The sequence below is a fragment of the Mesoplodon densirostris genome, chromosome 16, assembly GCF_025265405.1.
Source record: "Mesoplodon densirostris isolate mMesDen1 chromosome 16, mMesDen1 primary haplotype, whole genome shotgun sequence".
Classification (NCBI taxonomy): Eukaryota; Metazoa; Chordata; class Mammalia; order Artiodactyla; family Ziphiidae; genus Mesoplodon; species Mesoplodon densirostris.
Genome location: NC_082676.1, coordinates 12697347 through 12724493, shown reverse-complemented (window position 1 = coordinate 12724493; position 27147 = coordinate 12697347). Strand labels below are relative to the sequence as shown.

At 44.6% G+C, this 27147-nt stretch overlaps 2 protein-coding genes and 1 non-coding gene across 3 annotated transcripts in view; all 3 read left to right on the top strand.

Annotated features, from left to right (window-relative positions):
* ARFGEF2 (ADP ribosylation factor guanine nucleotide exchange factor 2) overlaps positions 1-12668 on the top strand; it is a 101536-nt gene extending 88868 nt beyond the window's left edge. The window contains exons 35-39 of the mRNA XM_060079383.1: positions 811-941; positions 4281-4449; positions 6368-6506; positions 8382-8499; positions 9055-12668. Coding sequence (XP_059935366.1) covers positions 811-941; positions 4281-4449; positions 6368-6506; positions 8382-8499; positions 9055-9231 — 734 coding nt within the window. The 3' untranslated portion in view covers positions 9232-12668. The remainder of the gene's footprint in view (positions 1-810; positions 942-4280; positions 4450-6367; positions 6507-8381; positions 8500-9054) is intronic.
* Positions 5635-5707, top strand: TRNAR-UCU (transfer RNA arginine (anticodon UCU)). The gene has a single exon. It is a non-coding gene; the product is annotated as a tRNA-Arg (tRNA).
* Positions 12669-25000: 12332 nt separating the features above from the next.
* CSE1L (chromosome segregation 1 like) overlaps positions 25001-27147 on the top strand; it is a 42592-nt gene continuing 40445 nt past the window's right edge. The window contains exon 1 of the mRNA XM_060120060.1: positions 25001-25128. The gene's annotated coding sequence lies outside the window, so the exon portion shown is untranslated. The remainder of the gene's footprint in view (positions 25129-27147) is intronic.

Sequence of the window (27147 nt, the reverse complement as noted above, 5' to 3'; positions counted from 1 at the left end):
GATTGAGAAGAAGAGACGTTAGTCTGAGTCTGATCAGTAGGCAGAAACCACACCAATAATGTGAACAGGGAAAATTCTACATAAAGAATTGTTAAAAAAAATAAATGAAAAATTTAAAAAATAAAATAAAGTTTAAAAAAATTAAAAAAAAAGAATTGTTAACTAGTCAAAGAGGGCTAACCACTGAAAGAAGTAGGAGAAGACTCTGAGGGCTATGGAAGCAGAAAATATGGGAAGCAGCTACTGCCTCCAGGGCAGACAGAAAGTGATCCAGGAACTAAGAGCTTAAATAAGCCGCACCCTCCTCCCCCGCCCCACCACCCCCCGCCCCTCAAGACTGAGATTCAGCCCTTTGGAGAGTCGGCTCCCAGCTACCGCAGGAACCTGTAGCCTCCTGTGGATAGAGCACAGTCCAGAGCTGGTCTGTAGGAGTGACCCTTCAGGCAGCAGAAGAACGTGCCAGAGGACATGGGACCTGCATCGCTGACTCCCTCCCCGTCTTCAGGTCTTTGCTCAGGGAGCTCATTTTCAGAGAGAACCTTTCCTGACCAGCTTGTTTAAACTTGCATCCCCACCTTGACACCGTCCCTACCATATCCCCATCCCTGCCTGATGTCCTCATCGTTTAACGTACTACATCTTAAGTAGCTTGTTTACTGTCTGTCTCTGTCACGGGAGCAGGGATTTTTGTCCAGCTTATTCACTGTTAATGCCACAGCATCAAGAACCATGCCTGGCACATAGTCAGAGCTCAGTGAATTCAGTACTGGCTGAATCATTATTAGGGTTAATCTTTATCATCTAATATAGATCAGAAACTGTTTGCCAGCCTCCTCATCAAGTGCGTGGTCCAGTTGGAATTGATACAGACCATTGACAACATCGTGTTCTACCCTGCGACGAGCAAAAAGGAAGATGCGGAGCACATGGTTGCTGCCCAGGTGAGAGTGGCCTGAAGAAGGGCATCTGAGGGGAGGTGGTTCAGGTGCAGTGGTGTGCTGGAGCCTGGTGAGACTGGCTTGCAAGAGGCCGGCATGCTCACTGCTCCCAGGCCCACGTTCAGTGACAGGGTACTAGTAACTTAAAACTGGCCACGATGGGAGTCTTTACACCACCGAAATCACCGAACGCTAAAAATCAGGCATTTTCTCCCCCCACCCTCACCGAGAGCCAGTTTACCCACATACTACTACTCAGACTCCACCCCCAACCTTGGTGCTTCGAAAAAAATGTGTTATTAATCACAGGGACTATTCCTTACAATTGATATACAGTTTAACCATGAATCACTGAGAGGGAAAATATGTGGATAAAGGTACCAATTTTTCCTTCAGGAAGTGCACTTGTTTGTTTTCTATGTGCAACCTTTTATATATATGGTTTGCTTGGAAACAGAATTTGTTGTCCAAAAGTTGGACAGTAACCTTACACCATGGGTTGCAAACTTAAGTGCTTCAGGGGCTGGGAGATGCTGTGAGTGCGGGCGGCAGGCTTGGTGGGACAATGGGAACCACCAAGCTTGAGGCCCGCCAGAGCCCAGCCACCTCCAGCTCCAGGGGCAAGTTGCTGTCAGGTGGGTCAAGCTGGGATGGTCTTCCAGTTTTTCAAGAGGAGTCAGAAATCAAGATTTTTCTCATATAGGGCATCTCTTGTTTATTAAATACTATAATTATTGATCAACAAAATACATCTGTTGGCCAGATCCAGCACAAAGGCTGTCCTTTTTCGGTTTTTGGTTTTATTTTTTAAGTATACAATTCAGTGGCTTTAGTATATTCACAGAGTTGTGCAAATATCCCCACCATCTAATTCCAGAATATTTTTTTAACATCTTTATTAGAGTATAATTGCTTTACATTGTTGTGTTAGTTGCTGCTGTATAACAAAGTGAATCAGCTGTATGTATACATATATCCCCATATCTCCTCCCTCTTGCGTCTCCCTCCCACCCTCCCTATCCCACCCCTCTAGGTGGTCACAAAGCACCGAGCTGATCTCCCTGTGCTATGCGGCTGCTTCCCACGAGCTAGCTGTTTTACGTTTGGTCGTGTAGATATGTCCGTGCCGCTCTCTCACTTTGTCTCGGCTTGCCCTTCCCCCTCCCCGTGTCCTCAAGTCCATGCTCTTTGTCTGCACCGGAATATTTTTACCGCTGCAAAAGGGGGCGCCCTAACCTTCAGTGTCACTCCCCACTCCCTCCTTGCCCCAGCCCTAGCAACCATTAATCTATTTTCTGTCTCTATGGATTTGTCTGATTCCGGATACTTCATATTACTGGAATCATATAATATGTGAGCTTTTGTGCCTGGCCTCTTCGCATAATGTTTTCCAGGTTCATCCGTATTGTGGCATGTATCAGTACTTCATTTTTATATATGGCTGAATAATATTCCATGGTATGGCTGTACCACATTTTGTTTATCCAGTCATCAGTTGATGGACATTTAGGTTGTGTCCATTGTCTGGCTATTATGAATAATGCTGCAGTGAACATTCTTATACAAATTTTAATGTGCACATATGTTTTTAATTCTCTTGAGTATATACCTAGGAGTGGAATTGCTGGGTCATATGGTAACTCAGTGTTTGCCTTTTTTGAGGAATTGCCAGACTGTTTTCCAGAGCAGCTAGACTATTTTACGTTCCCATCAGCAATGTATGAAGGTTCCAATTTCTTCACATCCTCACCAGTGGTTGTTATTGTCTTTTTTTTTTTAATTATTATAACCATCCCAGTGTGTGTGAAGTAGTATCTCTTTGTGGTTTTGATTTCCATTTCCCTAATGACTAATGATGTAGAGCATCTTTTGTGCTTGTTGGCCATTTGTATATCTTTGGAGAAATGTCTATTCAAATACTTTGCCCGGTTTTAAGTTGGGTTATTTATCTTTCTATCATTGAATTGTAAGAGTTTTTATATATTCTAGTTATTAGTCTCTTATCAGATGTATGATTTGCACCTATTTTCTCCCATTTTGTACATTGTCTTTTCAATTTCTTGATGGTGTCCTTTGAAGCACAAAGGATGGTGTCCTTTTGATAAAGTCCAAGTTACTATTTTTTCTTTAGTTACTTGTACTTTTAAAGTTATTTCTAAGAAAGCATTGCCTAATTCAAGGTCACAAAGATTTAGGCCTACATTTTCTTTTAAGAGTTTCATAATTTTAGCTCTTACGTTTAGGTCTTTGATCCATTTTTGAGTTTATTTATGTATATGATGGGAGATAGGGGGTCTGCCTTCATTCTTTTGCATGTAGATGTTTAATTATCCCAGCACCATTTGATGTAAAGACTGTTTTTTTCCCCATTGAATTGTTCTGATAGCCGTGTTGGAAATCTCTTGACCATAAATATGAGGATTTATTTCTGGATTCTCAGTTCTGTTCCATTGATCTATATGTCTCTCTTTATGCCAGTACCACACTGTCTTGATTACTGTCGTTTTTTAGTAAGTTTTGAAATAGGGAAGTATGAGTCTTCCAACTTTGTGCTTCTTTTTTCTAGACTATTTTGGCTATTGCATGTCATTTACATCTCCATATGAATTTTAGGATCAGCTTGTCAATTCCTACAAATATGTCAGTTGGAATTTTGATAAGGATTACATTGAATTTATAGATCCATTTGGGGAGTATTGCAAACTCTGCCCTTTTGTAACCTCTGGCTTCTAGGGAGGGTTGTGGTCTATTCCTAGAGGGCTCAACAAATATAAAATCCTTAATTATGTCTAATAATCCCTAATTATTTTAGGCAACATGTTCAATAAAAGTTTCTAGTGTTCCATACCTATTTCTATGGTTTTTGAAACACAGTTGTCAATCTTATTAAAGTTCATTAATCACCTGATGAGGCTAAAGATGCCACTTGGGCTTTGCTTAACAATTTCTTTCAGTGAGTATGTTTTGAGACTCACACCTTCTATCACATGCACTACAGTTTGATTTTCTCATTTTCCAATTTCTTTATAAAATAAAAAGAGGACAGTGCAATCCCGTAGTGAAATAATTGGAGAAGTACACACTCCTGTTCATGCAATGAAGGCAGTACTCACAAAACTGAAACTCTGGCCAGCAAAGCCTGCCATCATGCACGAGCTCAGCATATTCTTTCACCGGCCAGTGAGCAGAGTCTAAATGGAAAACATTTCAGGGTATTGAGGAATGAAGTGTACCTTATAGAGAGGAGGACTTCTGGAGAGTTATGATGATCTCTGTCTGATACCACAGTGTCCAAAACCATTCCATCTTCTTTACTTAGCTCTCTTATCCTCCCCTCTCTAGCAAGACACGCTGGATGCAGATATCCATATAGAGACAGAGGACCAGGGCATGTATAAGTGCATGTCTTCCCAGCACCTCTTCAAGCTCTTAGACTGCTTGCAGGAGTCCCATTCATTCTCAAAGGCCTTCAACTCCAATTACGAGCAACGGACTGTCCTGTGGCGAGCAGGTAAGGGAGGAAGCACAGCAGATGAGACAGGTGGTCACACTGGTCACCGTCCTAAAACATTAAAGCCTTTGGAAAATTCCTGGCGTGATACACACAGCTGGAATAACTTACCAGATATTTCATGCTTGAGGGAGAGAGAAGGGAAATTTCATCCTAGTACCAGGAATATTGTCTGGCACACGGGAGACTCTCAGTAAGTATTTGATGGAAAAATGAATTGGTAGAGTTTAATTGATCTAGCAAGGGCAAGAAATTTTACATTAGGTTAAGATTGTACAGTTAGAGACTTCCCTGGTGGTCCAGTGGCTAAGCCTCCGCACTCCCAATGCAGGGGGCCCGGGTTCAGTCCCTCGCTGGGGAACTAGATCCCACATGCATGCCGCAACTAAGAGTCTGCATGTCACAACTAAGAAGCCCACATGCCACAACTAAAAGATTCCACATGCCTCAACTAAGACCCGGCGCAGCCTAAATAAATAAATAAGTAAATAAATGTATGTATGTATGTAAAATTAAGTATGATGATGTAAAAAGTGTGGTCATCTAGGAGCAACAAAAGCATTCATACATTTTTTTGAGGCTTTTAGGGGTTTTCTCTCCCACCTGTACAAATAAATATATAAGTCCTGGAAGTGAGTGATGCGTGTGTGCGTGTAGACACACATGTATGTGCAGGGGTGATGGTAGGAGTCTCATTTTGTGAACTGTGTACAAAAGTGATACTTTAGGGACTTCCCTGGTGGTCCAGTGGTAACGAATCCGCCTTCCAGTGCAGGGGACGCGGGTTCGATCCCTGGTCTGGGAGCTAAGATCCCACATGCCGCAAGGCAACTAAGCCCATGCGCCACAACTAGTGAGCTTACGCATGCCACAACTAGAGAAAAGCCCACGTGCCGCAATGAAGAGCTTGCGTGCAGCAACGAAAGATTGTGCATTGCAACGAAAGATCCCGCACGCCACAACTAAGACCTGATGCAGCCAAAATAAATAAATAAATAAATAAACAAAACAAAAAAAAAGTGATACTTTATATAATTCTTGTATTGTTACCATTACTTGAATTTTCCACCCAAATGCCTGTTTTAATCCATAATTTTAAAATATCATTTTTCTCTATAGCTTTAAACTATCTAGGTGTTTTATGTCTTTATGTTTTTGCCTATAATAAGATTTTGCTTAGGGACTTCCCTGGTGGTCCAGTGGGTAGGACTCTGCACTTCTACTGCAGGGGGCACAGGCTCAATCCCTGGTCGGGGAACTAAGATCCCACATGCTGCGTGGAGCGGCCAAAAAAAAAAAAAGATTTTGCGTATAAGAGTGGTTTTACACATCTCTGTGGCAGATTGGTATTGCTTTGTTTACGAAAACGTGTTCTTCAGGGATGAGATACAGAGAAAAGGATACTTATGGACGATTGTTCTGGCTGGTGTGTGTGGGATGGATTGGCAGAGGGAGAAGAGATGACAGAGACGCACTGAGGAGCTATTTCAGGAATTGCTGTGCAGTTTTCATCTAGGGCAGTGGTCCTTATTTTCAAATGATAAAATGCTCTAATGGAGGGTCTAATTTGGAAGGCTAGAAAAATAAAATAATTATCATGTTGGTTCTCAAAAAAAACCAAAAACAAAACGTGTTCTTATCTGTGTTTTGTGAAAAAAACCTAACAAGTCAGGGACATTCTAGAATTCTTAAGAGCTTTTATACCTGAGAAGATGAAATGAATGGCTTCACCAGCCAGTGAGCAGAGTCTGAATGGAGAACAGCTCAGGGTGTCGAGCAAAGTGTATCTTGTGGGGAGGATGAGATGTCAGGTGAGATCTTTCAGTATTTCCTAAAGTAACTCAATTAGTTTCCCGTGTGATTTCTCAGCATTACCCTGGAAGTGTGCACTATTCATATGACTATATCTGATCTCCAGGTTTTAAGGGCAAGTCTAAACCCAACCTTCTAAAACAAGAAACCAGCAGCCTGGCCTGTTGTTTGAGGATCCTGTTTCGAATGTATGTCGATGAGAACCGCAGGGATTCCTGGGAAGAAATACAGCAGCGACTTTTAACGTAAGAAGAATGATTTCTGATTCAATTTCTTACCTGTAAAACACAGATGCTTCATAACAATACTGTGATTTGAAAAGAGCAGTAGAAAAATACCTGTATGCTGACACCCTCACCAGCTGTTTTCCTTTTTGTTTTTCATCCTATCTGGTTCTTCTATTTCACTTTTCTTAATGCCCTGAAGAGGGCAGAGCCTCATTTCTTCCATTCAACATTGTTTAGAGCACAGAAACATAGGCAGGGAAAAGTGCTCTGAGCTCAGAGTCATCCAGCCTGGATTGAAGTCCTGACTGGGTCCTCTTTAGAGCATTGTCAGCTCTAACATCCCACCATCCCTTCTTCCCAAGAGGAACATATTAGAATCGTGTGGGTACCAGGATGTACTTACTTTGTGTGGAAATGCAGCAGTGGGCCGGCAGTGGATGGCATTGAGAGAGCCCCCTGCAAAGAACTAGATCTTTGCCACCCAGTTTCTTGGGCAACTGTGAGCAAGATGCTGTGTCTAAGCCTCCTTTCGCTCCTTTAAGGTTTGAAAACATTAACATGCAGTGCTGGCAAACACGAGATAAAGACACTCACTCTCCGATTTCTGGAAATCAGGGGGCATTATATATATATCAAGAGCCTTAAAGTGTTCAGTCTCTTTCTTTGACTCAGTAATCCACTGTTAGGGAATCAGGATTCTCACACAGAACATTCATTGCAGACTTACTTATAAAGAGAAAACACTTAAAGCAGCTCAACTGTGGAATGGATAACTACATTGTGGTATATCCTATGATAGAATATTTTGCAGCCTTTAAAAATGAAGTTTTGGGGAGTTCCCTGGTGGCCTAGTGGTTAGGATTCCGGGCTTTCACTGCCGTGGCCCAGGTTCAATCCCTGGTCAGGGAACTGAGATCCCACAGACTGCACAGCGTGGCCCCCCCAAAATAAATTTTTTTTTAAAATGAAGTTTTTAAAAAATAATTTTCCTTGATGTGGGAACATGCTCATAATACAAGTTTCACCACAAAAAAGCAGGCTGTAAAACCATATATACTTGTGATTTTTCAGTAATGTTTTTTAAAAATCACAGACAAACTGGAATATTTCCTATTCCAGAATATTGTTATGTGTCTCTTAGGATGACGGAATTATGGGAATTTTTTTCTCTTCTGTAATTTTTTGCACTTTTCAATCGTCTTGCAATGAGAATATATGACAAGTCATAAACTGAAAAATGAATTAATTAAAGAGGACATCAGCAGCTCATTTCAATTTACATCAAGCCCAAAAGAGAACTACCTACATAGTCTCATAAAGTTTCTCTAAAGGAGATACATAAATGTTTTTAGCACAACATGTTTTAAAAATGGCCGTTGTGTGCGATGTGGGAAAAGAAGGACAGTTCATGGTTAACTGTGGGTAACAGGCTCTTGTGCTGATCGTGCTGCAAACCCTGATTGAGCCCCAGCCACGTGCCAGGCCTGTGCTGGGCTAACGTTTAATGTACTTGCTTCATTTCATCTTCACAGCAGCCCCTTGAGTTTGGTACAGTTATTTATTCCTATTTTACAGCTGAGAAAACTGAGGCTCAGGGATTTGTTCAAGATGGCACAGCCAGAGCAGTTGTTCACTAAATACTCATTACAAGAATAAAGAGTTCTTGGGACTTCCCTGACGGTCCAGTGGTTAAGACTCCATGCTTCCAGCAGGGGCCATGGGTTCAGTCCCTGGTTGGGGAACTAAGATCCCACACGCTGCACAGCGCAGCCAAAAGATTTTTAAAAAATAAATGAATAATAAAAGAATAAAGAGTTCTTCACTCCAGTGGAATGTGAGATGTTCCTCTTTTATTTGACATCGCCCCCCACGCCCCCTCTCTGATTCTTCTAGTGTGTGCAGCGAGGCACTGGCCTATTTCATCACGGTGAACTCTGAAAGCCATCGGGAGGCCTGGACAAGTCTCCTGTTGTTACTTCTAACAAAAACCCTCAAAATAAACGATGAAAAGGTATAAACAAGTAATGTCTCCACTGGGATTTGGGTTGGCTTTTCACTGAGACTTTGAAGTAACTACTTTCCTCATTCTTCCAAGGATGGTGACATAACTAGCACCATTCTAGATGCATGGGAGAGAAGTTAATTAATTACAAACAGTGGGTGCCTGGGGTTATTGGGGCTTTTTCTCTCAAAGAGCCCCAGCGGAGAAAGGCTGAAGTTGAAGCCAGGCAGGTTGCTGTTAAACAGCTACCGTGATTTTCAGTGTGGCTTTGTTGGAAGGGAGGGTTGAGATTGTGAAACACTGGTTTAGAACTGGAAACTTGATTTATTAAAATGAAAGTTGACTTTGGTAGCAAGGTTGTCCCCAAATAGTTTGTGTTAGGAGTTAAATATAATTAAAAGAAGTTTTAATTTACAAATTTTTTGCACCTACTTTCTAATAGCCAGAAAAAACACCAATATTATTTGCAAGAAGTTCCAGGGTGAGGTGAATACTTTTGAAAAACTAGTGCCAAAAAATAGTTCCATGTCTAATTTTCTCTCTCTCTGTTTCTCCCACCTCAAGTTTAAAGCACATGCTTCAATGTACTACCCCTACTTGTGTGAAATTATGCAGTTTGACCTGATTCCTGAGCTCCGAGCAGTTCTGCGGAAGTTCTTCCTAAGGATAGGTGTTGTGTATAAGATATGGATTCCAGAAGAGCCATCCCAGGTACCAGGGACCCCGTCACCAGTATGGTAGCCCTGGCCCCTCCGGGCCACTGCTGCAGCTCTGCAGCACTGTCACCACGCCGCCTCTGCCTGGCACATCTCGGGAAGGGTCAGACCGTAGAAAGTCGGCATCCTGGAGCTCAGAATGGCCTGGATAAAGATGGTTCCGTCAGAGTCCCCGACTGAGGCGTTGTGGTATTTCCCTAAACTGTTGCGCACCCAGTTAACACAGTAGGTGGGGAGTCTGTCTCATCTGTCATTCCACTTTACCGATTGAACTGCCTGTCATATCTGTCATTGCACTTGCCGTCATTCTCAAGCAAAGTCCCACGATTGGCTGTAGATGTTCTGTCAGAGGAAGTCGCGCTCCTTGAAGATACTGAGCATAGCTGTATAGGTTTGTGATTATTAGAAAGTACGTTAATAAAATTTCTCGTAACGGCTGAGTGCCACCTAAAATACGCTGGGATCTTTTGTTGTTTGAGTGTGCTAGAGAAGTTTGAGTGTTTTTGTCAGTTGTGAGTCAACTGTAGTTATATTAGTTTGGGGAAAGGTAGGGGGAAAAGGGTTGGGTTTTTTGGGGTTTTTTTCTGTTTCATTTGTTAACGTCTGGGTGATTTTTAAAGCATTTGACAAAAAAGATTACTGAGGATTTGATTGAAGGCAGAGTTTAGTAATTAAGTTAGAATTAAGAGCTTGCAAGGTTTAAAAAACAAATGTAGTGCCTCCTGGCTCTCCCTGTTTTAGTAACTGGGGGAGAAAAAGTCTATAGGAAAAAGTCAACAATTGAATGAAGATGATTAGTCTTCAATGAAGTAAGTATTTGTGGAGGGGTATTAAAATTTCCAGAATACATTGTCCATCTAATATATGAAGCAGTAACAAAAGTGAAGTAGTAATTTAAGAGAATTAATTTATATCTGAGGAACCCTTTTCTTTGTACCTCAGGATAGTGAGTGTACCAGTGGTTAGTGTCCCTGCTTGGGCACAGTCCCCACGCAAGGTCCCCCCAGAGAGAGGGGCTGGGGGCTCTGCGTGAGAAGGGTGGCTCCTGTGAGCCTCCCCCAGCCACGTGTCATGGGTTGAACCCGAGCAGACCTGTGCTGTTGTGGGCCAGCACAGCTGACCGTGACCTTGGCAGGAGGTGGCCTGTGTTCAGTGCTTCCGTTAATTTGAACCAAGGAGCTGAGTTCTTTGGAAGGGTTAGATTCTGGGGTCCCTATCACGTTAATGACGGTGCAATACTCTCAACTGCAGTAGAACTGAATTCTGGTGCAGCTTGTGTAAAAGCTGGCGGTCTAGGAATACAGCCCGAGGCCTGCAAGCAGTAGATTTGGGAGCTGAATTTTATTCTGAGTCGGTGAGAAAGAACACAGGCTTCGTCTCTGCCCTCTCATCCCTGCTCACCGAGAGCAGCACTCAGCGTTAGAAGCGTTGCAGGGTTATTAACACATGGAGACTGCTCCCTACGCCCTGTAGTCCTGTAAATTGGGTTGTATTGATGTCGACTCTGGTGCCTTAGAAGTTAGTAAGTCGGGAACCTATCTAAACAATCGGATAGTTTTTCTTTATAGAGAAGGATTTCTGGTGCTTTTGTTTACTAAGAGACTGATTTCTTACATTTTTTGTGTTCTAACAGCCTTGAGCAATGTTTGGTTTTGGCCAGCAGTAGTACTCTGTCTACTTTCTTCCTTCCTCAAAAGTGTTTTAATTTCTCTACCAAAGAAAAAAAAAGAGCAGGTTTAGGTTTTTACGTTATTTGCATACATGAGAGAAGAGGGGCTACGGAATTTAGCAGGAAAGGACCTGCTAAATATTTTACTGTGAATGGAAAATGTTAGCACGTTTGACGTCCTGGTCCTGGAATCCGTTACATCTTTACCCTGAAGCATGGACCCCACATGCTGAGACGTCCTCGCTGGTACTGTGGTGGTCACAGCCTCCGCAAGTCAGCCGTCTCCATTGACATTTGCACTAAAGGTATAAATGGGGAGCGTGCGGGTTTGTTCATACTTACATTTTCTGTCCAGTTGCGTCCCTAGGTAGAGATTTTTCCTTTCCTTCTGAGGTTCTCATGGGACGTTTTCTTCACTGAATGTGACTACAAGACTTCGCCCATGTGTTCCTGCCTTCTCTTTCATTTTTGCCCCCTCTCGCAGAGTAGGAAATGTGTAAGCGCGTTCTGTCACTTGCCGAAACATTCAGGTTTGAATTTCTTTTCAGCTGTGTTTTTTAAAAGATTCTATATTCTGAGTAAGGCATTTGAATTGGTCCAGCATGGACCTTTTAGAAACTGGATGTAAAACCATTTAGGGTGATTTTTCTTGTCGGTGGACAGTGAGGTACAGAGGAAGTCCCTTAATTCAATAGGAAGCCATTCGGCCTAGGTCCTCTTTTGTGATGAAGCTATTCTAGCTCACGGTGAACGTGGCTTGTGCCACTCACACACCAGTGAAAGGGGTGTGTGTGACCCTGCAGCACTGGGCCAGGGGCCATTCATTCACAGGGTTATGGAGAAGAGCGACACATTTCCAAGGCCTTATTTCTTTCTCAGCATGCTTTAAGTGTTGATCTTTTGTGCTGAGTCTCTGGAGAAGTTTTTGTTTGTTACAGTACTGCTGCTTTGAGCAGCTTTGTTTTTCTTCATTGTCCTTTAGGGAGATCACCAGCTTTGGCATCTTAACAACAAACGGTGGATGGGAAATTTTATTTCTAATATGCATCTTTAGAGTCAAATACACCTTTTCCCTGTTACTCCTCACATACAAGCAAAGAACATACATAATGGAACTTGTGTAATAATATCTGGCAACAACATTTTCCTCTGAGAGGTGACTTTTGTACAAAATGAAAAAAAAAAACAAAACCCTAAACTTTCTCGTCATTCTTTTGTGATTATGGCTCTACATTTAGTAGTCTTCATAGTTATTAAAGGAACCTGCTGACATGCAAGTATGGCCACTCATTCAGACGTTTGTTGTTATGATGCAAATGGGTATTGGTTTAAATAGAAGCTGGATCCTTAATACTGCATTTTCTGAATTCTGTTTTAGTATTTGTGTTAAGTAGATATAGCTTGAACTCATGTGAAATCTTGGAGTTTTGCTGTCGGCAGCTTTGTAGTTTGGGAAACAAAGAAACCAAAGCTGAATATTTAAAAGAATGACTATATATGGAAATCCTTGCTCTCAAAAAAAGACACTCATCAAAAGTGTAGTTTTTCTCAGTGTTCTAATTTTTAAAAAATTTTATCTGCATATTTGCATCAAATATTTCTTTATGTGCAGATGTATGTTTTACCTCCTTAAAAATGCCTAAAAGTTAGTTAATAGCTACTTTTGTTTAATCTATACACAATGATTAAGTGCATTTAATGTTGGTAATTTAATGAAAAGCATTCCTTGCCCAATGGATGTATACATTTTTGAAAGAATAAGCAGAATTATATAATATGAAATGCTATGTAAAGTTTTCTATGTAAAAATATTATGTATAATACTGTTAAAATAAATATCCCATGCTTTAATCAGGTGGTAAATCAATAAAGTTTTAAAAAGTAAAGCTGCTTTTAATGTAGTAATTAATGTATATCAAGCCATTATTTATATCAAACTTGATAATGTATGTCAAGTTTTGGGTTAGTTTCTTCTTGTGGCAGGTATTGGTGGTAAAATTTGGTCTTTATGTTTAACTATTATAATTATTAATGGGAGAATATTAATTGTGGGTTTCAATTTTTTTAAGTAAAATTCCCTTCATTCACTTTCCTCCCCCCTGTGAAAGGGAAGAATATCCAGTTATGAGGTCATGAGAAGATTCTTATTTATCTCATTAATTAGTTTGACCAGTGGGTTAGTTCCCAAGAAAGACAGACATCTCCTCCTGCTGGCACTGAGGGCAAGATTGCAGAGGAAGACTCACACGTAAGCCAAGTGGGCACTGAGCCGGAGACGATTCTGAGATTCACACGGGGAGCTGGCCTAGGAAGACAGTGAGCTCTAACCTTGCCTTTCCTGCCTCCAAGCACAGAATCCACTCCTTCTGAAATATGTAAAGTTGTAAATCATGATTATATTTAAAATAATCCACTGCTGGGAATTCCCTGGCGATCCAGTGTTTAGGACTCCACGCTTCCACTGCAGGGGGCACGTGTTCGATCCCTGGTAGGGGAACTAAGATCCCACGTGCCATACAGCACGGCCAGGAAAAAAAAAAATCCACTGGTGAAATTGACTAATGCATGGTCGTCTTTATTAATTCACAGGTATAAAACATCTCTCTCTGGTGCCACATTTCAGGTGCTTCCAGGGAAGAACAAAGGGACAGCGCTTTCTTTTGGAAAGGTTTTCTGAAGTGTCTTTCTCTCTTCAGAGCTGATAGTGCCTGAGTTTTATCTAGAGCAGTGGTTTTCAACCTGCTGCCAACCAGTGGTTTTCAGTTCTGCCCCCAGGAAACACGGGGGACACTTGGCAAGGTGTGAAGACATGTTTGGTTGTCACAACGGGGTGGGAGTGGCTGTGCTACTGGCATCTAGTGAGTAGAGGCTAACAAACAGCCCGAACCCCTGCCCCACAAGGAATAACCCAGCCCCAATGTCAGTAGTGCCAAGGTTGAAACACCCTGAACTAAAGTGACTTCTTTCTTCTGAGTAACAGGGCTCCTTCAGCATGTGTTACAGGACCTAAAAGTCCCTTTGTGGCAGATACTTTCAGCTTTCTTTGGCCTTCCTGTAAAAAAAAAAGTCTCTTCTGCTCGCCCCTACAGAGGGCATGCTGAGGTCACTGGTTAGGGAAGGGCCAGCTCTACCTTATTTCAAGTGCTACTTATTTAAGCTTTTTTTTAAATTAATTTTTATTGGAGTATAGTTGCTTTACAATGTTCTGTTAGTTTCTACTGTACAGCAAAGTGAATCGGTCATACGTACACATATATCCACTCTTTTTTAGATTTCCTTCCCATTTAGGTTACCACAGAGAATTGAGTGGAGTTCCCTGTGCTATACAGTAGGTTCTCATTAGTTATCTGTTTTATGCATAGTAGGGTATGTATGTCAGTCCCAATCTCCCAATTCATCCCACCCCCCCCAAGCATTTTGAAAGGTAATTTTAGCATTATTCTGCATTTGTACCCTGCCAACAGACTGGAACACATTTTAGGCAAAAGTACGTTTCCTTTTTCAGAGGACCAGAATGGTTCCCTGGAATTTTTGCAAACCTGTGTAACATGCCTGTTGTCCAGTTTAAGAAATCTAAGTTGTCCTTGAGTTAGTGATTTGTATCACATCTTAGGAGCGTCCAGCTCAGTAAATGCAGCTACATGCCCACAGCGAGAGGAGGAGGAGCAGGGATGGGGACTCCCCAAGGGTTCCAGCAAAAATGATTTCAGTATTTTTTTAAATGCCTATTTCTAGACACAAGCCAACCTTATCTGGTACTCAACTGATGATTGAGCCTCTGAGGATAATTTTATATAATAGTCAATTTTCATCTTTCCCAGAGACTCCCAGTCTTTACATGAAGCTTGTATAGCCTCCTCTCCTTTAACCTAGTTCAGATTTGCCTAAAGAATTTATCTTGATTTATGTCCAAGAAATACCCATATGTTCTAATAAACTCCTTAGCTTGAGTGAATTTGAGCTTAAATAATGGCATATTGATTTCCTTCTCCAGAGTGTATGGATTTCTGAGAAGAACCAAGCACCACGCTGTAGGAGAGGCCAGTGGTCAGATCATGGAAGCTGGAAGGAAGAATTCTTTTGTTCTGTTTTTTTTCATATCTTTTTTTTTATTGGAGTATAGTTGCTTCACAATATTGTGTTAGTTTATACTGTACAGCAAAGTGAATCAGCTATACCTACAATACCACTACTGGGCATATACCCAGAGAAAACCATAGTTCAAAAAGACACATGCACCCCAGTGTTCATTGCAGCACTATTTACAGTAGCCAGGATGTGGAAGCAACCTAAGTGTCCATCAACAGAGGAATGGATAAAGAAGATGTGGTACATATATACAATAGAATATTACTCAGCCATAAAAAGGAACGAAATTGGCTCATTTGTAGAGACATGGATGGACCTAGAGATACAGAGTGAAGTAAGTCAGAAAGAGAAAAACAAATATCGTATATAACACATATATGTGGAATCTGAAAAAATTGGCATAGACAATCTTATTTACAAAGCAGAAATAGAGACACAGATGTAGAGAACAAACGTATGGATACCGAGGGGGAAAGCGGGGTGGTGGGATGAACTGGGAGATTGGGATTGACATATATACACTATTGATACTATATATAAAATAGATAACTAATGAGAACCTATTGTATAGCACAGGAACTCTACTCAGTGCTCTGTGGTGACCTAAATGAGAAGGAAATCTAAAAAAGAGGAAGAACTCTTTGTGTAGAAGGATTTGTGCTAACTTTCTGCCCTTTCGGGGTATTAGCACTGAGCAGGCTATCAATGTCATTCATTCATTAACATTAATGATGTTAATTAACATTTTTTAATTTATTATTTTCGGCTGCGTTGGGTCGTTGGGTCTCTGTTGCTGCACACGGGCTTTCTCTAGTTGCGATGAGCGGGGGCCACTCTTCGTTGCGGTGCGCGGGCTTCTCATTGCAGTGGCTTCTTGTTGCGGAGCACAGGCTCTAGGCACACAGGCTTCAGTAGCTGTGACATGCAGGTTCAGTAGTTGTGGCTCATGGGCTCTAGAGCGCAGGCTCAGTAGTTGTGGCTCACTGGCTTAGTTGCTCCGCAGCATGTGGGATCTTCCTGGACCAGGGCTCGAACCCGTGTCCCCTGCATTGGCGGGTGGATTCTTAACCACTGCGCCACCAGGGAAGTCCCAACATCATTAACATTTATTGATGTTTACGGCACTCCAGACACCTTACTAAGCGCTTTGCCTACAGGAAGTCCTTTAAACCTCACCACAACCATATGATGAAGGTCGCAGCATTAGATGAGGACACTGAGGCCCAAGAGGCCCACCGAGGCGGGGAATCACACGGTTGGGAAGTGGCAGAGCTGGGATTCTGACCCAGACTCTGTCTTCAGGGCACACGTACACCAACCACACTGCATATCACTGCGCCGGTTGATCTGGTGGATGAGGTGGGAAACCCAGCAGGGCGTCCAGCAGAACACAGTCCTGGTCTCTGAGGAGCTGATGTTCCAAGGCCTCTGTTTGTAAGTTGAACTGCTTGGATATTACAAACACCTGAGTTAGAAACAATCATTATCAGATCTCTTAACACTACCTTGGTAGGGCTATACTATACCCTCAGAGCCTTTCCAGACTAGCACAGACATTCAGAAGTCGAGGAAAGGAACGGTGACTGGCAGAGAAGATGTAAGAGGAAGCGAGCAGATGCTGAGGTTGGGCCAGTAAGCGCTTGTGGTTTATGCCTTTATTTTTCCACTTTAATACACACCTTAAAAGTCACCAATTGGTAAATGCTGAAGAGGGTGTGGAGAAAAGGGAACCCTCTTATGTTGTTGGTAGGAATGTAAATCAGTGCAGCCACTTTGGAGAACAGTATGGAGGTCCCTTAAAAAACTTAAGACAGAGTTACCATGTGATCCAGAAATCCCACTCCTGGGCATATATCCAGAAAAGACAAAACCTCTAATTCAAAAAGATACATGCACCCCCAATGTTCTCAGCAGCCCTATTTACAACAGCCAAGACAAGGAAGCAACCTAAGTGTCTATCAACAGATGAATGGATAAAGAAGACGTAGCGTGTGTGTGTGTGTATATATATATAGTAATATTAGCCATAAAAAGGAATGAAATAATGCCATTTGCAGCAACATGGATGAACCTAGAGATTATCATACCAAGTGAAGTAAGTCACACAGATAAAGGCAAATATCATATGATATTGCTTATATGTGGAATCTAAAAAAAATTGTACAAATGAACTTATTTACAATAGAGAAATAGACTCACAGACATAGAAAACAAACACGGTTATCAAAGGGGAAAGGTGGGGAGGGAGGGATAATTTAGGAGTTTGGGATTAACAGATATACACTACTATATGTAAAACATAAACAATAAGGACCTACTGTAGGGGACTATATTCAAGATCTTGTAATAACCGATAATGGAAAAGAACATGAAAAAGATATTTAGATAGATACAGATATCTGAATCACTTTGCTGTACACCTGAAACTAACAACATCAACTATACTCCAATTTAAAAAAAAGGCACGAATACGTGACTTCTTTAGAGTCCCACACTTGCTCCTGCCTCAGGGCCTTTGCCCATGCTGTTCCTCTGCCTGGAAGGCGCTTTCTCTAGATTGCTTCATGGCTAGTTCCTCCTCCTGGGTTCAACCGAAACACTAACTCCTTGTGCCTTCTTGGTGTCCTCCTCAGAGCTCACCACCATCTGTAATGATCTGTTTGATATGTCTCCCCGCACTGAAATGGGGGAATGGAATGGGGACAGGAACCAGGGCTGTTTTGTTTATGACAATCTCACCAACCAGAACACAGTACCAGATATAAAATTCACTCAGTGAATTTTTGGTGAAAGAATGTAAGGATTTTTTTAAATGTTTTTTTAGTTCTTTTTTTTATTTTTAATTTATTTATTTTTGGCTGTGTTGGGTCTTCGTTGCTGTGTGTGGGCTTTCTCTAGTTGCGGTGAGCGGGGGCTACTCTTCATTGTGGTGCCTGGGCTTCTCATTGCAGTGGTTTCTCTTGTTGTGGAACATGGGCTCTAGGCGCACGGGCTTCAGTAGTTGTGGCACACGGGCTCAGTAGTTGTGGCACACGGGCTCAGTAGTTGTGGCTCACGGGCTCTAGAGTGCAGGCTCAGTAGATGTGGCGCACGGGCTTAGTTGCTCCATGGCATGTGGGATCTTCCCGGACCAGGGCTTGAACCCGTGTCCCCTGCATTGTTAGGCAGATTCTTAACCACTGTGCCACCAGGGAAGCCCAGGGATTTTTTTTTTTAAGTGGAAATTCTAGGGTGATCATGGGACAGTTCACAAACTCGGGAATTTGGTAATTTCCTGTGCTTTCTTGAGTTGCTGGCAATTCCACTCTCCATTTGCCTTGCTCAGCTTGAAGAGGAAGCTGCCACCCAAAGACCCCACTTGCCCTGTGTACCTGCCATGGTGGAAATCAGCACTAGGTACCTGCTTCCCCTGAGAGCATTCAGGAAGATGCTCAGTCCTCAACTCCAAAGGCGCCCAAAGGGCTCCGGTTTGAAACTCCACATTCCCTGGATTCTTGCTGGCCTCACTTCCCCATTCCCCTCCACCAAAGGAGGTGAGAAAGAGAACTTCATTTCTTGTGTTAGGCTTCCCTGTTGATCATTTGATACACTCTTTGTCATTTCAGCCATTGTTCAGCCTTTTTTTTTTTTTCCCATTTCTATGATAGCACCAGAGCAGTGATCAAATAATGACCGTTTACTGGATTTTTAATGTGCAAGGCATTTGTTCTGCATATATTATCCCCTTTAATCCTCACAACCTCTCCGTAAGGACATAAGATAGCTACCATCGTCACACCCCTTTTTTTTTTTTTTTTTTTTTTTTTTGGCTGTGCAGCTTGTGGGATCTTAGTTCCCCAACCAGGGATCAAACCCATGCCGCCTGCAGTGGAAGCACAGAGTTCCAACCACTGGGCCGCCAGGGAATTCCCATCACACCCCTTTTTTTTTTTTTTTTTTTTTTTTTTTGCGGTACGCGGGCCTCTCACTGTTGTGGCCTCTCCCGTTGCGGAGCACAGGCTCCGGACGCACAGGCTCAGCGGCCATGGCTCACTGGCCCAGCCGCTCCGCGGCATGTGGGATCCTCCCAGACCGGGGCACGAACCCGTGTCCCCTGCATCGGCAGGCAGACTGCCAACCACTGCGCCACCAGGGAAGCCCCACACCCCATTTTTTAACATGGGGCTCAGAGAGTTCAAGGAACTTGCCCAAGCCACACAGCTAGATTTGACACCCTGCAGTCTGGCTCTAGAGCCTGCCTCTTAACCACTGCCCCACACCACCTATCAGTGCTTGTGAGAGCCGTCACCTTCTGTCCCCATCCCTCCCCTCCACTACACCTTTTTTTGGGGAGGGGGCGGGGAGCCATGTGGCTTGCGGGATCCTAGTTTCCTGACCAGAGATCGAACCCCGGGCCCTTGGCAGTGAAAGCTCAGAGTCCTAACTACTGGACTCCCAGGGAATACCCTCCACTGCATCATTGATGCTCCCTTCAGTCCCTCCCTAAGGAGGGATCTGACACAAGGGAAGGGCTATTTAATGTGCCGGAGAGCAGACAGATGGATGTATTGATAGATAGATCACTGTGACACTGGCTGCAGAGGGCAGAGAGCACAGCCCACTACTGACATCTGCTGGCTGTGGGGCAGAAATACAACCATGGGCTCACATGCAGTTAAGTCTACATATTTCAAAGTTATATGTCAAGCTATAAGCTTTCGAATAAAACAGACCCTAACCACCTTCCTTGATAAATACCTTTGTAATACCTGCAAGTCTAGGTTCAAAAGTTGAATTCTCAGGCTCCCCAGAGTTCCCCATGCCAGAACAGAGCAGCGGGGGGAGAATTGGCCTTTGTCCTGCACCCTTTCTCCTCCCCCCTCAAGCCTCAACTTGCACCATAGGGCTTTGAATGTGTGTGTGGATATCCAGCTCTGTCCAAACCCGCTGCAGGGGCTTCCCTGGTGGCACAGTGGTTAAGAATCTGCCTGCCAGTGCAGGGGACACAGGTTTGAGCCCTGGCCCGGGAAAATCCTACATGCCGCTGAGCAGCTAGGCCTGTGCGCCTAGAGCCCGTGCTCCGCAAGGAGGAGTAGCCCCCACTCACCGCAACTAGAGAAAGCCTGCATGCAGCAACGAAGACCCAACGCAGCCAAAAGTAAATAAATAAATTTATTTTTTTTAAAAACCAGCTGCGAACACGTCTGCCCCCACGGTCACACTTCCAGCTTAGAGGCGCTCAGGCCGGCTGTGCATTTGCTCTCAGAAGTAACCCAGGCAAGAGATTTCCAGGAACCCTGGAAGAGAGCTCAGGGCCTGAGGGTGGGGACTTCCAGGGTCCTGCATGACTGGAACGTGGTCTGAAAGGGGGTGGCCCAGGTTTGGGTGAGCACGGAAGGGCACCCACTTGGCCTGTGGACCCCTGGCCTGTGGGCAAGGAGTGGCTGGAGGAGGGCCAGCGTGGAGCCCTCTAAGGCACAGTGGCCAAGGTCAGAAGGCTTGCCCAGCTCTAAAATAGCACACCTGGGAAAACACAGGACTGGGGACGATGGGAGGGCGTCAAGAATGCACTCCCACCGGTCATAACAAATGGTCATAACAGCTAACACCGTTGGGCGCTGTTTCCCAGGTGCCCTTTTGTGGGCTTCATGTATATTGGCTCTTTGATCCTCACTACCACCGAGGCAAAATAATATTATTACCCGTGTTTTAGAGATTAGGCAACCAAGTTATAAGTAACTTGCCAAGTGTCACACAGATGGCATTGGGGTCTTAACCTCGGTAGTCTGGCTCAAACCCATGTACTTAAGTAGCATGATACAAAAGGATGAAAGAATTCTGGCAATAAAGGGATGCTGAAAGATATGTCAGTTATATCTCAAGGACTTCCCTGGTGGCGCAGTGGTTAAGAATCCACCTGCCGATGCAGGGGACACGGGTTTGAGCCCTGGTCCGGGAAGACCCACATACCACGGAGCAACAGAGCCTGTGCGCCACAACTGCTGAGCCGGTGCTCTAGAGCCTGCGAGCCACAACTACTGAGCCTGCATGCCTAGAGCCTGTGCTCCGCAACAAGAGAAGCCACCGCAATGAGAAGCCTGCGCACCGCAACGAAGAGTAGCCCCTGCTCGCCGCAACTAGAGAAAGCCCACGTGCAGCAACGAAGACCCAATGCAGCCAAAAATAAATGAATGAATACATTTATTTGAAAAAATTATGTCAATAAAACGGGGAGGGGAAGAGCCAGGAAATTGTTAACAGAAAGAAAGTAGGTCCAGCCGTACTGATATCAGACAAGAATTGGAAGAGGAAAGCTTTGAAAGGGCCAAAGAGGAATATTTCACATTATCAAATGGTAGACTTCATCAGGAAGAAAGGGCAGGAACCCTTTATCCACCTAACAGCTTCAAACTATAAATCAAAAGCTGACTGAAGTACCCTTTAACAATGACAAAGCCAGAACCACGATGGGAGACTCACACGCCTCTCAGAGAACATCAGATAAAGAACATTTAAAAAATAAGAACATAAAGGGCTTAAATATTCAATATAGTATCTACAGCTAATGTCCTGAGTAGTGAAAGACCAAAAGCTGTTTGTACCATGTGAATTTTCTACCATGTGCACAAGAAAGAAAGGTGCCTCCATTTAAAAAAGGTAAGAAACAGCAATCTGACACGTCTCAATTTTAGCTGTCAACACTTTTCTGCATCTCAGCTGGGCCTTAAAAGTGAGATAGAACCAAAAGAAGACTTCTTCTTTCCAAGCACAGCCAGATGTGTCCATGTCTTTCTGAATCCAAATAAAATGTAAGAGTATCTTCCTTTTTTCAGAAAATCTTTCCATACAGTATATGCATTGTTTTATCAGGGTTTGGAAAGAAAGAAAACTACATGCATACTCAGTTCTAGCTCCTGAAAATGGCTGAATTATTTTCCTTGGTTTCCAGCACAACAGCAGTTGTGGCAAACCTAAGAGTGTGTGTACGTGGGGGCAGGGAGAATGGGGATCCCCAGGGAATCTTCATGGATCACCCACGCCCCACGGAGGATGGAGAGAGAAGACCCACAAGCCTTTCTGTGGCCCTCACCCCTGTAGTTCTTGAGGCTGCTACGGGTGAGGGGAGAGCGCCCCGCTGGAGCCACGTCCACAGACAGGATAACCTTGGCACATCTTGAGGGCTTCCTACAGAAACGGGCAGTGATGCTAGACAGACACAAGATGCCAGCCAGCTTCCTTCCTGATTGGCTCTCGGGGATGAAAAACTGTTAAGTCGTCAGGGTTGCTCTCCCCGGGACTAGAGGAAAATGTCCAGGGAAGCAGACTAGTATGATCAAGATGATTGCTTATACTATTGCTGCAATGGTAAAAATATATCTTTTCCACCAGTGTCCTAATAATGTACACCTTTCCCAATGGACTTCACCTATTTATATAGGGCATTTAATTCAACATTCAACAAATATTTATTGAACAGCTACGCTGTGCTAGGTGCTGGGGGTATAGCTGTAAATAAGAGAAAGTCCTTGTTTTAATAGCGTCCTTAGGCAGGTGCGGTGGGGGGGGACAATTGAAAAAGACACAGTGGGGGCTTCCCCGCAGTCCAGTGGTTAAGACTCTGGCCTCTCAATGCAAGGGGCACAGGTTCGGTCCCTGGTTGGGGAACTAAGATCCTGCATGCTTCACGGCGCGGCCAAAAAAAAAAAAAAGGAGACAATTGCAGGGAGTGATAAATGCTGTGAAGATGATGATGTAATGGAGGTAGGGCTGTCAGATAAAATACAGGACACTTGATTCAATGTGAATTTCAGATAAACACTATGATTTTTTTAGTGTAGCTACATCCCATGCGATATTTATACTAAAAAATCATGCATTGCTTTTCTGAAATTCACGTTGCACCGGCTGTCCTGTATTTCATTTGCTATATCTGGCAACCCAAAATGTCTTGTTATTGGGTGGTGAGGAGTGAGTAATTTCGTTTGGAAAAAAGTGGAAGGCCTCTTTGAGGAGGTGACATTTGAGCTGGAATCTGAAGGTGCAGAAAAGCCAGTCTTTCAAGGATCTAGAAGAGCCTTCCAGACAAAGAGGGAAGAGCACGTAGGAATGAGGTAGGAATAAGCTTGGAGCTTGGAAGAACAGGAAGGTGGGGTGGCTGAGCTGAGTGAGGGTGGAGGGAAGCAGAGAGGAAGGTGATGAGTCAAACGGGTTGGCAGGAGTCAGATCTTGTAGGGTTTGTGGACTATGATGAGAGGTTGAGTAATTTTACCAGAAACTTATAACTACAACCCTTCTACTCAAACAGAGCAACTTTTTACATTTTATACATAGGAGTTGCTTTTGCATGTCTGTAGCCAGGGTGCAGTCAAAGATAAACACAGCCGGACATTGTTAAAGTGGTGAAAACAGATTTTATTCTGTAATTACTGGTAATTAGTGGTGGGGAAAGAGCTGAGCTCATTCTGGACCTTTGCGGAGGTGATTGGATGTTCTAAAAGGAGAATGAGGGAGTAAGGAAAGAACAGGGGCTCAAGTGAAAAGTTAGAGTTGGTCAGTGTAAATGTGATGAGGCCAGCAGTGTCTGCTAGCTGGGAATTACCAAAGTTAGGCTTCTAGCCTCCCATAGAGACTGGGAGACAGAGACACTACCCTCCTGATGATTACATTTCAAAGGAAGGGCTTTCAGGTCCTTAAGAAAGACATTCCTGAAGTGTAGGAGATACATATACCTCTCAAAGGGACGGAGGAAGGAGTTCACAATTGTAAGCCCTTTTCAGTAAATGCTTTAAGAAAGGGAGGTTGGAGCCCATCCTCAGATATTGGTTAGAAAAAACAGTAAATTCTCCTGGTGGCACTGAGTTTTCTCAGGCAGTCGTGAGGGGGTGGGGACACTGGGGTCATCCTAGGGACACAGCCTTGTGTTGCTAAAAGCCATGTTCGAGATTGGTCAGCGCTTAGTGTAGAGGTTTGGACGGAGTCACCACGGGCTGAGAGCTCTGCTGTCCTCAGTGTCTATATCCTTTTGTTCCTATATTTGTTTCCTCGAATGATGACCAAATAGCATGCCTTTCAGTCCCAGGAGTCGCAAGCTAGCAGTTCCAAGGGATGGGCTCTGAGGGGAGACAGCTGAGCCTGTTGAGGGAGGCAGAGGAGGTGGCCAAAACTGAGGGTTGGGGTTTCCATAAGTCACCATTGGCTCCTCTTTCCCGCACTCAGTGTGTCGTAAGATCCTATGCGCTCTCCCTCTAAAGTATATCCTGAAGCTGTCCACTTCTCTCCACATGCACTGCTACTCACCCTAGTCCAGGCCTAATGTCTCTTTCCTGGATGCCTCCAGCAGTTTCCTCACTGGTCTCCCTGCTTCAAGGTCTTCCCCCCCATACAGTCCAAGCACCAACTGGTGGATCTTTTAAAATATAAATTTGGTGGTCATCCTGTAATGGGTGCATTTAAGACGTAACACTGGCTTAAGAGGCCTGCATCATCTGGCCCCTGCTGACCTAACTTCATCTCCTGCCATCTCCACTTTATTTTTTAAGCCCCAGCCTAGCCCAGTCCTGCCTCAGAGCCTTTGCTATTAGCACCCCCTCCTCCTGGAACGGCAGGTCTCCTCTGGCCAACCCACTGACATTCTCCGTCCCTGCTGCCACATCATTCTGTTTCTAAATCCTATGAGAAGACTCATAGCACTTATAGAATTTGAAATTATCCTGTTTATTCCGTTCCTCCCTCTAAAACATAAGCTCCATGAGGGGCAGACAGTTCTCTTCGATTGGAGACGCGTTGGACATGACTTTGGGCGGTTCGTTCAACAGTTAGATAAGACCTACTAGGTGCCTGACATCAAAATAGGCCACAATGCAGCGGCCACTCGCCGAATCTGTGCTCGTCTCAGAATGGGTATTGCGATGCCCGATGCGGCGTTCAAAGCCAAAGGGCATTGTCGCTTGTGACGTCAGCACACAGAGAGCGGGGCCGCGATTGGCGATTCCAGCCTGGGTGGAGCCGAGCGCCCTCGGCCCCGCCCCTTGCCTCGGTCCCGCTCACGCATGCGCCCCGACCACAGCCTCGCCGCCGCGCCATTTTGCCGGGGTTTGAATGTGCGGTGGAGCGGCAGCAGGGGTGGGTATTGCCGGCTACGGTTTGCGGCTGAGATTCCCTTCTCCGTACCCGTATCCTCACGAGGTAAGGCGCGGGCGTACACGGCCTGGCACAGTGGCCTCTTGGGACCCGGCTGCGGGAGGAGTGAGGCGCTCCCGGCACTTCCGAACGCTGGGAAGCAAGGACCGCACCTCTGTGAGAGAGCGGAATATGGGCCCGTGTCCCGGGCAGCGCCCTCAGGCAGGGTCTTCGCCGACGGGTTTCGCGTCCTCTCTTGGCATCCCAGGTCTGAGGCCCAGGCCCGGCGGCCCCCGAGCCTGCGAGGGGCGAAGGCAGCCCAGGCGCGGCCTAACCGGAGCGGCCCTGGCGCCCGCCCCTTCCCCTCCAGCGCCGCGCTGATTGGCCGCGCCGCTCGGGAAGGCCGCCTCTCATTGGTGGCGCCCGCGCGTCCGTTCTCGGCGCTCCGGGCCACCCGCAACGCGAGCGGAGTGCGGCCTCCAGGCCTGTCCGGCGGCTGAGCGGGCTTGCGGGCAGCCGCCCCGACCGCCTCTTCCCCTGGCCCCACTTTGTCATTAAGGAGGCGGTGGAGCGGCACCTCCCAGTGCTTCAGTCTCCGCAACTGTAACACGGGCTTCGTGATCTCACTTCGGTGCGTTGCTCGTGAAGATTAGCTTGTAGTCCGTGCACCGGGGGGTGCACGCACCTGCGCGGTAACACGGGGTCCGCCTCTTGGGGGAGACGCTATGGCGTGGTATACCGTTCGGAGCGTGGAATTCAGCTTTGGAATGAGAAGGCCTGCGTCCGTTCCAGATCTAGCCTCTCCCTAGGGGTGTAACGTAGGCTGGTCTCTTCATCTCTCAGGCCTCCACTTTCTTATCTGCAAAGTGGGGTTGAAAACATCTATTTCGTAAAGTGGCTGAGGATCCACTGAGTTACTACCGTGGATTACAAAGTCCCGTCGGTGGTGACCATTGTCCGCCTTTCCCATCTGTCTCTTCTCCTCCTTAGCCACTGTAGCCATACTGCTGACCTTTCTTTTTCTTAAATGTTACGAGCTCATGTCCTCCATAAAGCGTTTGGACGCGCCTTTCCTCTGCTTGGAAATTACCAACATCAGGTCTTTGCTGGTTCCTGTCCTTCGAGTTTCACTCCCCTTACGCCTTTTTTGACCAACCTCTCAAAGGATCTCTTTCCTTCAACTCTTCATCACATCACCCGAGTTTTAGTTACTTCACAGCTTTTATCATATTCTAGAATCACGTGTAGTTTACTTGTTTACTGTCTTCCTCAACTGCTAGGATGTAAAAAAGCAAGGACCTCGCCTGTCTCATTACTGCTGTACGCAGATGGCTGTTGCTTACCACGTGGTAGATGCACAAGTATTATTCCTTGGAATAATCACAGAAAGGGGCTTTTTACTCTTGGATCCTAACAGTGCTCTTTTTCTCCTCCACTTGGGCCCCCATAGTCAAATTTTTGGCCCTTTTTTGTGTGTCTCCATTTTTTTGCATAATTCTTGGGACTTGATCTACGCAGCCTCTTCCCTCTTAAGACCCTTTATCTTTCATTTCTTTGCATCAGTGCAAGAGAGTTCTCTCTCGCCTTCTGTTGACTTTGATTTTTGCTGGTTGGGGACTGGGATAGAGGGAAACCATTTCCTATATAGTATTAGATGGGTTTGGGGGCAGTGCTCCACCTTTGGTATTAATTTGTTCCTTTATTCATTTAATAACTTGACTGAGCATCCTCTTAATCTCTGTGAATACAGTGAAGAAACAAAAATGGACGAAGTCCCTTCCCTTGGGAAGCTTATATTCTAGTGGGGGAAAGAAACAAGAATACACATAAATGACCTAGATAATTTCAGATAGTGACAGACGAAGGCGACTTCTCTGAGGAGGTGGCATTTGAGCTGAGACCAGCTGTGGAAAGATGAGGGAACAGAACATTCCAGGCAGATTGAATAGAAAGTACAAAGGGCTCGGGACAGGAACAAGCCTGGACTATTTGAGGAAAATCCAGCTTGCACAGAGTAGTATATGAGGGGAGAGGTATCCAGGGGCCACATCTCATAGGGCTTTGCAGACAATGTAAAAAGTTTGG